This window comes from Podarcis tiliguerta (genome assembly GCF_965153285.1).
Source record: "Podarcis tiliguerta genome assembly, chromosome: 13".
NCBI classification, from domain to species: Eukaryota; Metazoa; Chordata; class Lepidosauria; order Squamata; family Lacertidae; genus Podarcis; species Podarcis tiliguerta.
In genome coordinates, this window is record NC_139546.1 from 18,138,021 (window position 1) to 18,153,211 (window position 15,191).

Consider the following 15,191-nt stretch of genomic DNA (forward strand, 5'->3'; position numbering starts at 1 on the left):
CGCCCTAAATCCGGCACTGCCTCAGGTGCCCAATATAATCCGCCTGCTCTCAAATACTGCAGAGCGGCTCCACCAGCTGCGGCGCCTCAGGCGGCAAAATGTCTTGGGCCGGTCCTGCAGCATGTCCTTCGTTTCATGTGTTGAAACTGCCGGAAGGCACGCTTATTATGGTCCCCACGCAGCAGCAGCAGGAGGCTGCTGAGGGAGGGAAAAGCAGCTCTTCTTTTCCCTGCCTTGTTCCTGCGGGCCCTTTAACACCAAGCAGGACTGAGCCGCTCCGCCCTCCCTCCCCTCCCTCCGCTGGGCCTTGCCCCTCGCGGACTTAAGCAAGCGAGGGAGAGCAAAGGCTATTTATAGAGCGGTGGGCCCGTCACGTGACGGCGAATGACGTCACCGAATGTTGTTGTTAGTGTTTGGCGGCGGCGGCGGCGGCGGCGCACAGGGCGAGCGAAGCCAGCTGCAAAGATGGAGGAGAAGAGGAAAAGGAGGAGGTGGCTGTGGTTATGAAGGGCTGCAGTGGCCGGGACAGCCGGTTCTAGTTTCCCTTGGAGGGGTGGCGGGGTGGGAAAGAGAAAAGAGACATCCATCCCAGGGCAGGCTGGGCCCGGTAATTGCAGCTTTCCATCCTGCAGGAACATCTGCAAGGAAAAGCAGCAGCAGTAGCAGCAGCAGCAGCGCGCCATTTTCCCGATCTTCTTGCAGGTAAAAGGGAAGGACCAGCAAGCGGTATGAGCTTGGAGGGGCTCCTCCCGGCGCCTTTCCTCCCTCCTCCCGCTCGGGGGGGGGGCGCCCTGCAGGTTTTGCAAGGTCTGGGGAGCTGCAGTGGGGAGCCAGGCGGGAGAAGCTGTGGGGCGCTGCAAGCCTGGCTGAGCGAGGGGACTGTGTGGGGCTGCGGCTGAGGGTCTTCTTCCCGCCCCGCTGAAGTTGGGACTGAGAGGAAAGTGCCTCAGCCAGACGGGGGCTGATGTGTGTGCGTGGGGGGGGGGGAGTTGCGGGTGGCTAGCGGATCTTGGGCAAGGGAGCCATGAGAAATGTGTGTGGCACCCGGTCCAGGGTGGAGTTGGGGTGTTTTCTCGGCAAGCCACTCCCGTTCCCTCTTGCTCTGTCATTGAAAAGTATGAATGTGTGTGTGTGTGTCTTTGTATCTACGTGGGGAGTACAGTTATAAGCCTGCAACGATCGCAGACTTTTCAACCCTGTGTGAGATCTTTCAGCAATCTCCTTTTTTGTTTTTAATGTTGGAGGGTGGCCTTTCAGATGGAGGATCTGGGAGACAAGAGGGTGAAGTCTGAGGATGCAGGGTGCAGATTAATCGTGTGTGTCAGTATTCACACACAAACACACATACACACATGTGCCAAAAATAAATCAAATGGTGCATTTTCCCAGTGTCTTGGTGCCAGGAGTGCTGAGTTGAATAATATATTGGGGGGCTCAGGTAAGCCCCATCCTACCTAATTGATTACACACATCATTTGAATGACAATGCCCACCAACTTTTTTTTCAGGGGGGGGGTCCCCTCAAATATTTTTATTGGCCCCTAGGAGTTGGCTCCTATTCTTCTTGGTGGGTTTCTTTTCCTGTATTCAGAGCCCTTTTCCTCCTGTAGAAGTGTGTGTGTTATTCTGTGCCCTAAACTGCCTTATGAAGCTTAAGTTTGGTTGCCAAAGCAACAGCAATCAAGATTTTAAAATTAAATAAAATCAACCCACCGACCCATATTTTGGCTTGATATACAAATTTAGTTAGATAACCATCCCTTGCTCTGTTTGAGGATGGGGTGGGTTCTCTGGCGGGGCCAGGTCTCTGACATTTGTGGCAGTAGCAAGGACTTGGTGATGTGGAGATCGAGTGTGCAAAGAATTTTTTTTTATTGATGCGGTTCTGCTTGTGAATAACCTAGAATTATTAAACTTGGTTTTGTGTGTGTGTGTGTGAGAGAGAGAGAGAGAGAGAGAACATGTGTGAGATTTTGTTAAAGAACAAATAAAAAACTCCTCCATCGTAGTATTTGCTGTTTTAACAATGGATCCTTACTTGACATCATCTTGCCAAAGCTTCTATAGAGCATGGGATACGGGCTCTGGTTGCAGCTGCAGCGTGCTTGTACATTGTCAGTCAGCGAGACTTGATGAATGGGGAGCAGATAACTTCCAGAAGGGGTGCTGTGTTTTGTTGGTTGCAGCAAAAAGCAGTAGTGTCTTGTGGCGCCAAACAGACCTATTAGAATTTGATGGACTAGAGTGCATTTGATCAGAAGTGGGAAGTGTTAAACTCACTTAGCAGGCGTGTGTACATTTATGTGTGCAGTGCATGAGAAGGGAGAGGACGAATGGGCCCAAATGGCAGTGAAACGCAAAAAGTTTGGTCTGTGAAAATGCCATGCACAGCTTAAGATAAGTGTTTTTAGCAGCAATAATTGGTGATAACGGATTCAGAGTGCAGATAGTGAAGCTAGTTTCCAGAAGTTCTGCCTGCCTCCTAAGTGAAATGGAAATAATATATCTGACAGGGAGACTCTGGTACTGGGGGTGCAAGCAGAATTGTGGGGTGGCAGAGGAGTACCTCAGCCTGAAGCAGCATCCGTAGATCTGGGGGAGCTAAAAGAGTGTAGGGCTCTGCAATTAGTTTCTTTTCCAAAAAATGTTATTATGCCTTTCTAGCATAATAAGGGTAAAAAGAGGTATTTGCAGGCTGGATATTAGATTACTGTAATGGACAAGCTGCATGCATGACTTGTCCTTAGTCCACTGTGCAACTGGACTTCCCTTAACCTTTAAAAAGTGACATTTGCTAGCTTTCAATCACATGGTCTTTGCGTCCATGTGACGAAAAAGTTCTACAAACCACTTTGCACACTGCTTTCTGAACTCTATTTAATGCCATGCCTTGCTCCAGTTATAGTTTCCCACTGTGCCTGTTCAGCTGCTTTCTAACACTTAACTTAAGATTCTTGGGGGGGGGGGGGGAGCGGAGCATGGGAGAATTTATGCTGAGAAGGAACAAGCAGGAACTTGATCCCTGAGGCCAAACTCCTGCTTAGCCTTTTGCCATGTTATTCTTTCAGGTATAGGGCTGTTTTGTTTGGACTGGAGCTGACAGACATGAGTTGCCTGCAGAATGTAATAGAGGGATGCATGTGACTCGCCTCAGCTCCGCGTAGCTCTTTGCGTCTGGAACACTTGCCTGGAATCTGGTTTTAGTGGTTGAGTTATAGACCCTGCCTTGCAAAATGTGCCTCGTCAAAATTTTCACCCCGTTCAAACTGATGAGAGATCCTCTTGGGTCCTTTGGGCCTTCTCGTATGAGCCATCTGGAGTTCCTTGTTTTGCAGGCACCTTGTTCTCTCTGTGGCATTCAGTGGTTTTGGCTATATGAGTGCCTCTGCTGCGAATTGGTGTGTCTAGTTTGCCCTGCATTCTGTGTGTTGTGCAGTTGTGAAGAGAGTAAGCAGTTGGGCAGGAAATACCTGGTTCACCCTGAACTCTCTGGGTAACCTTAGGCAAATCAATATTTTTCAATCTCAGTGGCTCTCCCCCCCCCCCCAGCCTGACCATCTGTAATATGGTGGAAAACAATACTGACTGTTACAAAGCTGTTGAACAGGATTACTAAGATAATGTGTGAAGTGCTTTGAGCCTTCAACAAGATGTGTACTTGTTATTTTCCATGCCTGTGATCCAGTAGCCCTTTGGTTCTAGCTGCCTGTTCAAATATCAAAATCTTGCTTTTAATTGCCTTCTCAACACTCCAGAAGAACAAATGCTCAACTCTTTTACTTGCAGAGATTAGGATGAAAATTGCCCCAAACTAAAACTCTGGGTGAAATACCTTTTTGCCTCCAGAGCTGTGTACATTTCTCAGAGAGAGATGTGAGCTCTGACCAAGATATTTCCTTACCTGCCTTCCACAATCTGGATTTGGTATATGACTTGACAGGCTCAGTTGGTAGGCAGGAGATGTTCCTGCTGCCCTTCCTATACCCTAGTGAAGGGTGATTCCCACAATCTTGGCACCTAACCGCAGAAACATCTCCACCATCTGGAGGTGCATGCCTGGAGATCATTGGATCTGCACTGTTTTCACACACTAATACCACATCCTCTAGAATTCTGTCAGTTGTATTTTATCTGCATAATCGGGATGAATATCTGGAACCCACATCCTCTAGAATTCTGTCAATTGTATTTTATCTGCATAATCGGGATGAATATCTGGAACCAAAATGCTTTTTCTGTGCAGCCTGAGCAGGAGCAGTCGCCATTAAGAAGAAGAATTTGGAACAGGCCAATATATATGTGGGCTGTTCCTGGATCAAGTGACTTTTCTTCTTTGAAGTTCTCAGAGCTCTTAACCTAGCTCAAGGTTGTCATCTGAACTAGCTGGATGTTAAACTGAGAATCAATCACAGTCAGTCCAACATTTGGAAAATAAGACATTGGAGCTGTCTTGCCCCAAAACGGCAACTAGACATTAATAATAATAATAATAAATTTTTATTTATATCCTGCCCTCCCCAGCCGAAGCCAGGCTCAGAGTGGCTAACAACATTAAAATGATACAACATTCTAAAATCATTTCATTATAAAATCAATTCAAATCAGATTAATGGCAACCACTGGGCTAGAGTTCTGTGAGGATTGCCAGAGGAGGGGGTCAGGCTGTGCCCTGGCCAAAGGCCTGGTGGAACAGCTCTGTCTTGCAGGCCCTGCGGAAAGATGTCAAGTCCCGCAGGGCCCTAGTCTCTTGTGACAGAGCGTTCCACCAGATCGGAGCCACAGCTGAAAAAGCCCTGGCTCTGGTCGAGGCAAGCCTAACCTCTCTGTTGCCCGGGACCTCCAAGATGTTTTTGTTTGAAGACCGTAAGGTCCTCTGTGGGACATACCAGGAGAGGCGGTCCCATAGGTACGAGGGTCCTAGGCTGTATAGGCTTTAAAGGTTAAAACATTCTGTTTTTGCAGCTGTCACCTCGGCGTAAGGAGCCGTTTGGCACCTAGCTTATATATCGTGAGTTTCTAACACTGCTCCTGCATGGTCCATCTCTGAGCTATGAGCATTTCCCAAATTATCTGCTTTGCCAGGGTCTCCCTCCTCCATTTCTTTTATTCTCATACTTGGGTGAAGAGTGAGGTAAATACTTTTGTATAACTCGTACCACACTACTAACTGTAAATAAATGTTAAATCCATCCAGTTTTGCCATCCAAGCTGGTGAGGCTTTTTCGATCTACTTGCTGCCTAGACTCAAACTTCCTGTTCTTAGTTCACTCAGTGCATTGTTCAAGAACCCCTGTACTCCAAGGCCCAGAGAAACTGCTTGGAGCAAAAGCCGTTTGAAGAAAGGTGAGGGGAATGCACAAGGATTCAGAAAAGCTGAAAATAAAAGGCCTCACTCAATTCTTCCTGCCCCAAGACTGAAGGCTCACTTCAACAAGGACAGTAATGCGGGCTGCATTCAAGATGGACCACCCTCAAAAGGGGCACCTTCCTCGGAGAAAGAAAATGGTAACAATATCTTAAGAGAAGTGTTGGCAGCAGAGCAAGAAGCCATAAAGGAGCTGATTAAAAATAATTGGAAAGAACCAATGCTTCCAATGGAAACTAAACTGATGGAACGTAAAATGAGGTTTGACTCTTTAACAGAAAAAACCGCAGTAATGAAAGAATTAAACACAATCCATGACAAAAAGATCAAACAATTACAAATATAGATATATAGATATATATAACAAGCTTGAAAAGACAGAAAATCGAAATAGAATTAATTTTGCACCTGGCTATTGGCCACTTGTGACCAAGTGAAGATGCCAGAGTGCCAGGATAGTGCCTGACGTCTCCATCATCTCTGGAGGTGTGCATGCCTGGGGATCATTGGATCTGTTTTCGCACACTTAACAACACATCCTTTAGAATTATATCAGTTATATTTTATCTGCACAATCAGAATGAATTTCAGGAACCAAGAAAGTCATATTGAAAAAATATGACATTTGAGCCGTCTAGTGCCAAAATGGCAACTAGACATTCTGTTTTGGCGACTATAACCCTGGTTTAAGGAGCTATTTGGCACCTAGCTTATATATAACACTGCTGTAATAAGTGGTGTAGAAATATTTTTAAATATACAGATAAATGGAGTCATGAAAGGATTAGGTTTGTGTCTTTGACATTGGGCTGAACTTCCAGAGACGCTTGACAGTGGCAAGAATGTTGTTGCTTTCTTAGGACCACCAAAGCCAAGTGCCACCATGGGAGTGGTCTCCTGCCTTTTCCCTGCCCTGCCTTTGCCTGCTCAATCAGTGTTGTGGTCACTGGCAAGCATTTGTGGCCCATGTTGCTTGGTGTGTGTTCTGCCAAGCACGTATTGGCAGATCGGACCAATAGCATTGCTTCTGAAGCCGGTTACTGCAACACAAATACAGAGCAATAGTAACCAGGAATACCCTCACCAAGGAAACCTGGCACCATCTCAATGCTTTTTCCTTATAGTTTAAACAGTTCCCAACAACCTGCCAGCCCTGATTGAATAGGGATCATAGGATGCAATTTCTGCTACTCCCAGCAGAGAGAAAGCTCAGATCAGATTCCGAGCCCTTGGTCCCAACTTCATTCAGATAAGTCAAGAGACAACTGAGGCATAAATCTCCACTTCTCTCACCTGGGCGAGCATGGGTCAGAGCTGAATTGTGAAACTCTTAATTCCCTATGGCAGAAGAAGCAACTGCTGTATTCTCTTCGGCTAAATTAATGTCATTAGGCTGCTGCTAAAGAGGACCTCAGGGATGAGCTACATGTTCCCTACATAATGGTGGCCTGGCAGTTCTTTTTTTCCCAATGAAAAGTTTTGTGGAGCAGAGGAAGCTGACTTATATCAAGTCAGGCTGTTTTCCCATGTAGCTCAGTATTGTCTAGTACAGGGTTTCCCAAACTTGGGTCGCCAGCTGTTTTGGGACTACAACTCTCACCATTCCTAGCTAGCAGGACCTGTGGTCAGGGATGATGGGAACTGTAGTCCAAAAACAGTTGGAGACCCAAGTTTGGAAAACACTGGTCTTCTCGCGCTTGCTCTCCAGGATCTTGGGCACTTGCTACTTGGAGATGCCAGGGATTGAACCTGTGGACCTTCTGCATTCAAGCCAGGTGCTCTCTGAGTAGTTGGCCCTCCCTGATTTGGAAAGGGCTGATTGAGAAGACCATGAAACATTTGAGGGAGGAAGAGACTCGCCTTCTTCCTCGCCTATCCTTTCCCCCACTGAATAGACCCTCCTGCTTCTCTGCTCTCAGGGCCAAACCATTCAGCACATGGAAGATCTCTCATGTCACATCTGATTTGGCCCTCAATCACTCTCTCCTAAAGTGGTTTTTCATTAAAGGAAAACAGAACGACCATCTGTCTTCTGCTGCATGCATTTGTGTTGTAGAGAGGGAAACGGCATTCAAGAGTGGGGAGAGTTATCCATCTCTCACCCCTTTACTTCGCCACTGTTTAGCCCAGAAGGTGCGTATCGTGCCAAATTTGTAGTAATGGCTTAACATATATTCTGTTGGAAATGTATGAGGTTTGCTTGGGTGTAGAGGTTTCAGGGATGTAAAGAGCTGCTTCCCCATACTGCAATATTTCTTAAAGCCTTTTTGTTTACAAAATGCCCTGGGTTGCATTTTCACACATGCAAGGATCAATGGAACTCCGGGTCACTTTGGATTTTCAGTATAATTTGGTCTTGGCATGATGTGGAATTTCCCCAGCTTCTATGTCCAAGAGGGAATCCACTAGACTCCCATCACTGTGAGAAACCAATGTTGCCTTTTGCAGGCCTTGGCCACCTCTCAAAAAGGACATTGTAGAGCTGGAGAAGTTCAGAAAAGGGAAACCAAATTATCATGGGATGGGGTGACTCTCTTTAAGAGGAAAGATTGCAGTGTTTGGGACTTTATAGTTTAGTGAGAAGGCAAGGAAGCGGTGACATCAGTTTATGAGAAAAGTTTTTCTTGTTCTCTTACATCACTAAAACTTGTGGAAATCCAGTAAAGCTGAATCTCAGAGGCAGAACTGGTTAACAACTTAAAAGTAAAAGGACCCCTAAACATTAGGTCCAGTTGTGGCCGACTCTGGGGTTGCGGCGCTCATCTCGCTTTATTGGCCGAGGGAGCCGGCGTACAGCTTCCGGTTCATGTGGCCAGCATGACTAAGCTGCTTCTGGCGAACCAGAGCAGTGCACGGAAACACTGTTTACCTTCCCGCCCGAGTGGTACCTATTTATCTACTTGCACTTTGACGTGCTTTCGAACTGCTAGGTTGGCAGGAGCAGGGACTGAGCAACAGGAGCTCACCCCGTCATGGGGATTCAAACCGCCGACCTTCTGATCAGCAAGTCCTAGGTTCTGTGGTTTAAACCACAGCGCTACCCGCGTCCCTGGTCAACAACTTAGATGGCTTTAAAAGAGCTTTAGACATATTCATAGAGCAGTGTTTCCCAACCTTGGGCCTCCAGCTGTTTTTGAACTACAATTCCCATCATCCCTGACCACTGGTCTTGCTAGCTGAGGATTATGGGAGTTGTAGTCCAAAAACAGCTGGAGGCCCAAGGTTGGGAAATGCTGTCATAGAGGACAAGGCCACCAATGATTACTAGCCACAGTGACTACATTCTACTTTCACTGATCTACCTCCAGTTGCTGGGAATTGCAGGTGGGCTGAGGGCTATTGCTCATGTCGGGCTTGCAGGCTTCCCTCAGGCAGGGTATTGACCTACCAGATCAACAGTTTGTCCCTCCCTGTTCTGTTTCCATTCCCATATTCATACACGCTGCCATCTCCCTCATTCTTAACAAGAAGCCAAAGCCCGCCGTTGAGCCTCCTGTCCATTTTTGTTTAGCATTTTTTTGCTGAAGGTCTCCATGCTAAGGTGATCGATGCCAGGGCTGCTCAGCTTTGGAGTGCAGTTGTGGGCTCATATGCTGGAAGGCTTCTCTGTTTAAAAAACTTTCTGTGGACCTGGAAAACAACTAGTAGCATGTTGGAGAGGAAGATAGCTAGAATAGCACTCCTTGACATGCTAGTTTTCTGTGCTGAGGAGTATTTAATCAGGCAAGAGACTTTCTGCGTTCTGAATTAGTGAAGCCCAGAGTTGGACTTGTCATCTTCAAGGGAGAACTGGACTTGGGTCTTCCTCCTCTCCTTCAGGGTCGCTCAGGGTTTAATTATTAGCCCCTATTTATTTTCTCTACATGGGTTGTGAAGGCACCAGAAATCAGTCTCCTCTCAAGTAAATTTTAACCAACATCCTTGGAAATGAAGCTTTGAGGAATCATTAGGAGGACAACTCTCCGTTACCTGAAGGAGGTGTGGCAGCTGGCAGAGCAAGGAGTAGGATGACGGTTGGGTGGGAAAGACACATATAATTGGAATCCCTCATATGACTGGTAGACTATTCAAATGCACTCTTCAGTGACATGGGATCACACCACAGAGATGAAGTTATTATTGCGCAAGGACGCCAAGTATGGGAATATGGGGGTGAGGACATTAAAGCTAGAAAGAAGACTCTTACTGAATTATTTTTCCAAGGAGATTTAGTACATTTATTGTATTTGTTGACATGCCTTTGACATGAATTTGGCTCTGGCTTGTTTTATATTTTGATATACATGCTATGTTTTGTTACATTAGTTTTCATTCTGATATTTTGTGCCTTCTGTTAACTACCTTGGGTTTCCCTTGGAAGGAAAAGCAGGATATAAGCGATGAGACGAAATGAGAGCAGGTGAAATCCAATCATATGGCTTTCAGTACCTCCGTCATCATGGATAAGGAAACTCTGACCCTCCAGATGATGCAGGAGAACTCCCGCCATCATCCCTGACAATTGGCCAGGCTGGATGGGGATGATAGGAATTGCAGTTCAGTAATGTCTAGAGCAGGGACGCGGATGGCGCTGTGGGTAAAAGCCTCAGCGCCTAGGGCTTGCCGATCGAAAGGTCGGTGGTTCGAATCCCCGCGGCGGGGTGCTCTCCTGTTGCTTGGTCCCAGCGCCTGCCAACCTAGCAGTTCGAAAGCACCCCTAAGTGCAAGTAGATAAATAGGGACCGCTTACTGGCGGGAATGTAAACGGCGTTTCCGTGTGCTGCGCTGGCTCGCCAGAGCAGCTTTGTCACGCTGGCCACGTGACCCGGAAGTGTCTGCGGACAGCGCTGGCCCCTGGCCTCTTTGAGTGAGATGGGCGCACAACCCTAGAGTCTGTCAAGACTGGCCCGTACGGGCAGGGGTACCTTTACCTTTACCTTAATGTCTAGAGCAGGGGTCAGCAAACTTTTTCAGCAGGGGGCCGGTCCACTGCCCCTCAGACCTTGTGGCGGGCCGGACTATATTTTGAAGGGGGAAAAAAAGAACGAATTTCTATGCCCCACAAATAACCCAGAGATGCATTTTAAATAAAAGGACACATTCTACTCACGTAAAAACATGCTGATTCCTGGACCGGATTTAGAAGGCGATTAGGTTGGATCTGGCCCCCGGGCCTTAGTTTGCCTACCCCTTGCCTAGAGCAGCCTTTCTCAACGTGTGGTTCCCCAGATGTTGTTGGACTACAACTCCCATCACCCCTAGCTAGCAAGGCCAGAGCTCAGGGGTGATGGGAGTTGTAGTCCAACAACATCTGGGGGCCCACAGGTTGAGAACCACTGGTCTAGAGGGCCACAGGTTCTCCATCCTTGACACAGATGTTGATGATAGCAAGCCACATATCCCTGACTTTTTGTCCTTCACCCAGTCCTGCACCTCCGCCTTCCTGATATTTCTTCTTCCTCATGATCTTGGGCTTTACATGTCCATGTGTTTTATTTATGGCAACAAATAGTCTTTACATACTGACTACTGTGTTGACGAACTATTAATCTTCCCTCCCTCTTCTCAGTTACTGTACATCCTCAGTTACTGTACATTTGTCAAGGTGCAAAGTTTTCGGAGTTTGTTTGGTCTTTAAATTCTCTCCTTTTTTGGGGCGGGGGGTTGCTGCCCCCATATTCAGTCTGTTGCCATTTCACTGACTAACCCTATGCAGCATTGCAGAATCCTCCCCTTGTACCTTGACTTCTGCATCCTCACCCTCTAGCTTTAATCTTGCCAAGCTTCAGACCTGTTGGGCAAGGCAAGGCGACAATAATTATCCACGTTCTGGAAAATGGTTGATGGTAGAGCTGTAAGCTGCAGATGGATTCATCGATTGCCCTAGGGAGTGGTCTCAGCTGATTAGTGAGTTCATGACATAGAGCTTAGGCGTATGCGGAGCAGATAGCCTGGAGATTACAAAGTTCACAAGTGCAGCATGTGATCAAAGTGTTAATGAACTCATGGTCTCTTGGACAATTCAGGTATGATGTTTCCTCATACTGTATGGTGGTTCCCATGGCAGGTGTAAAAAGAGGGACACTGACTGTGGCATTGGGGGTCCACAGCAGAACAGCTTGGAGTGGGGTAGCGCCAGCTTTCTTCTCCCATCGCTTCTCTGCCTAAACACAATGCTGATTGGAACAGAAATTGGCTATGTCATAGTAGGCCGATTCTATAGGCTGCTCATAATGCAAAACGGCTTGGTCTTGGCCAGCCATCTCTTGTTACTTGGCCACCTTCTCTTCTTACTGACGTGTGGTGTTCTTTGCTTTGCTTTTTGCCCCAGGGTTCCCTAGACGGATTTGCCCATTTGCCACAAGAGATGTCCCAGCAGTGTTGGCAGGACGGCATCTGACCAGCTCCGCCGTCAGCCCCCACCCCCTACGTGAGCGCTCTCCTGTAGGCCTAGCTCAGCTCTCTAAAACAGCTGTTTCCTCCTCTTTCCTGACCTTTCGTCGAGGAGCCACTTACCAACGCAGACAACATGAACTCCAAGAATGAGTCAGGTAGGCAAGGCAAGGGGTTATGGGAGGAGTGGGGCAGTGGTGGTGCTGCTCTTGCCTTCATAGCTTTTTGGGGGGAATATGGAATTTGCCTGGTGGGATTTTGCAGCTGTGCTTAGAGTGAATGTTAAAGACATGGGGTGCCTCCAGTGCCAGTATTTAGGGCTTCTTTGCTGTATGTCACCCTCACGTTTGAAATAAATGGAACACTTTGGCCTACTGTACACTGCTCTTCTAGTGGGACGCGGGTGGCGCTGTGGGTAAAAGCCTCAGCTCCTAGGGCTTGCCGATCGAAAGGTCGGCGGTTCGAATCCCTGCGGCGGGGTGCGCTCCCGTTGTTCGGTCCCAGCGCCTGCCAACCTAGCAGTTCGAAAGCACTCCCGGGTGCAAGTAGATAAATAGGGACCGCTTACTAGCGGGAAGGTAAACGGTGTTTCCGTGTGCGGCTCCGGCTCGCCAGAGCAGCGATGTCACGCTGGCCACGTGACCCGGAAGTGTCTCTGGACAGCGCTGGCCCCCGGCCTCTTGAGTGAGATGGGCGCACAACCCTAGAGTCTGTCAAGACTGGCCCGTACGGGCAGGGGTACCTTTACCTTTACCTTTTTTACCCTGCTCTTCTGCCAAAAATGCTCCTGCAGCAGCTTACAAGAAGAGGAGAGAAAGCAAACTCAGGCACCAAATTCCTGATGTTGCAAGGTTTGAAATGAGGTGGAAACAGACTTCCCACAATTCAGACATGGATGTTGACCCAGGCCGCTGAGAAATCATCTGGTGACCCAACATTCCTGGAAATGGGAGAAAACCTCAGCCGTATGTGCTACTTTAACTCCTGAGAACTTTACAAACTCCCTACCTGCATATCCTCAATCTTGGTTCTGTTTCTTAAGAAGGGCTTCTGCACCCGTCTTTTTATGCAGTGGTATTCAGCAGCAGCATGCTTCGCTGACATTGTGCTGTCTGCCTTTCCACTGCAGTGAGGAGTAGCTACTGCAGTTCCTCTCTGCTTTGTCCCCAGGCTCTGAATAGTGGTTGTCCAATAATCCTGCACAATAAGCAGGGGTGGTGCAATGATTTGGAAGGCAGAAAGGCTACTCTGTTCAACTATTTCTGATCCGGAGGACAGAAAGTTACGCTTGCAGAGTTCTATCTGGTTGTGGCAGCCCACTGGTGCAACTGCCATTCTGCCACTGCGAACTTCATTCTTAGCATAAGGCAACAGCCAAATCTGGTGGATGTCCTGTTCCTGCAAAATAAGTTGTGCAACCGATATTCTACTTGGTGACTAGCTTGTGCGTCTCTTCTAGGAGTAATTTCTGGTCAAGTGTGTATCAAACAGCAGTAGGGGCATAACTGGCCATAAACTACTGGGAAGCTGCTTGTGTGAATGCTCCTTCAGTGATTCTAGAATGTTGGGAAGAGAGAATGTTGGAGAAAGAATGCTATGAACCGACTAAAATCTTGTCTTGTCCCAGAGGAAACACTATTGCAGTGGTACCTTGGTTCTCAAACTTAATCCGTTCCGGAAGTCTGTTCCAAAACCAAAGCGTTCCAAAACCAAGGCACGCTTTCCCATAGAAAGTAATGCAAAACGGATTAATCCGTTCCAGACTTTTAAAAGCAACCCCTAAAACAGCAATTTAACATGAGTTTTACTATCTAACGAGACCATTGATCCATAAACTGAAAGCAATAATAAATGTACTGTACTATAAAATAAATAGGACAGTATTGTAGATGATAAAAATTGAAATTATTATTTTTTCTTACCTGCACATTGTTTGGATGGGGGGCTTTTATCCATTTTATCCATTTTCCCAGTCACCCAGTCAATCAGTATCTGAACTGGGTTCCACACGGTCATAAACACAAATGAACCGAAAAAGCGTCAAAAACAAAAACGCAAAATAAATAGCAAAAACAAAAGTGCCAAACTTAATCCGTTCCAGAAGTCTGTTTGACTTCCGAAATATTCAAAAACCAAGTAGCAGCTTCTGATTGGTGGAGGCGCCCCAGAAACAATAGCTGACAGCCACATCGGATATTCGGCTTCCGAAAAACGTTTGAAAACCAGAACACTTGCTTCCGGGTTTTCGGTGTTTGGGAACCAAGGCATTTGAGAACCAAGGTACAACTGTACGACGTATAATGCATGCATTATCTATGTATCTGGAGCAGCCCCTGACAGTGGACACTTGCATAATGTTATAGTAACAAATTTTATACCTGTGATGCAATGCACATCATAATATAATGCAGTACAGTGGTACCTCGGGTTACAGATGCTTCAGGTTACAGACGCTTTAGGTTACAGACTCTGCTAACCCAGAAATAGTACCTCGGGTTAAGAACTTTGCTTCAGAATGAGAACAGAAATCATGCGGCGGCAGGGGCAGCAGGAGGCCCCATTAGCTAAAGTGGTACCTCAGGTTAAGAACAGTTTCAGCTTAAGAACGGACCTCCAGAATGAATTAAGTTCTTAACCCGAGGTACCACTGTACACATCATGCACATAGTTGTCCTCGCCTCTCAGCTCCTTGCAGAGATGAGCAAAAGCGTCCCTTTCCCTGGGAGCTTCTGTTATTAGAACCACTGATATTTTGCCTTTCTGCTAAAAACATAGCGCTCAAGGTGACTTACAGCATCTTAAAAACAAGTCGAACACCACAACAAAATTGTAAGAGACAGTGCAGCAGCTAAATTAAATCACCAGCCAGCCATACAGAGTCAGCCCGTTTAGGTTCATCTGTTTTGCGTTTTGGTGTCTGAACAACAACAACAAAAATTAAATAAAATTTCCTGATCGCACATTAGCTGGTTGACTCTGAACTGCTTGCAACTAGTCATGAAGGAGCATTTAAGATTGTGCCGGAAAACTTGCTGGAAATATCTGTGCGCTGTGACAGTGCCGTTGAACTTCCCTGTGCTGAGGATGAATAGAGAAGAGTTTGAAAATGAAACGGCAAGCATCAAAATGCAGCCGTATTTAGAATACTGTATACAGTTCCGGTCTAATTAATTTTGAAAAGGATTAGAGTGGCACATTCATGATTGGCTCATTCATCAAGGTCCTGTAGTCATAATAGCTAAACGGATCCTTCATATTCAGAGGGATGTGCTTGCCTCTGACAAAGTTTCTCTTGGGGGGGGGGGGACTGCTCTTTCCCTCCTCATGCCTGCTTTGTTCAGCTTCCTACAGACAGCTGACCAGTCATTTACTGGGAACAAAATGGTCTTATCCAACAAGGCAGATCTTAAGCTCTTGAACAACGAGTCCACCCATCATGGAGCAAATGCATTTA

At 46.9% G+C, this 15,191-nt stretch overlaps 1 protein-coding gene across 6 annotated transcripts in view; it reads left to right on the plus strand.

Annotated features, from left to right (window-relative positions):
- Positions 1-379: 379 nt before the first annotated feature.
- Positions 380-15,191, plus strand: part of HDAC5 (histone deacetylase 5) — a 122,937-nt gene continuing 108,125 nt past the window's right edge. For 3 of the 6 annotated variants that reach the window (XM_083408294.1, XM_083408297.1, XM_083408299.1), the window contains exons 1-2: positions 383-702; positions 11,676-11,895. In XM_083408294.1, coding sequence (XP_083264420.1) covers positions 11,874-11,895 — 22 coding nt within the window. In that variant the 5' untranslated portion in view covers positions 383-702; positions 11,676-11,873. Of the gene's footprint in view, positions 703-11,573; positions 11,896-15,191 lie in introns of those variants that run through there. The other 3 variants (XM_083408301.1, XM_083408293.1, XM_083408298.1) reach the window with 3 other exon arrangements.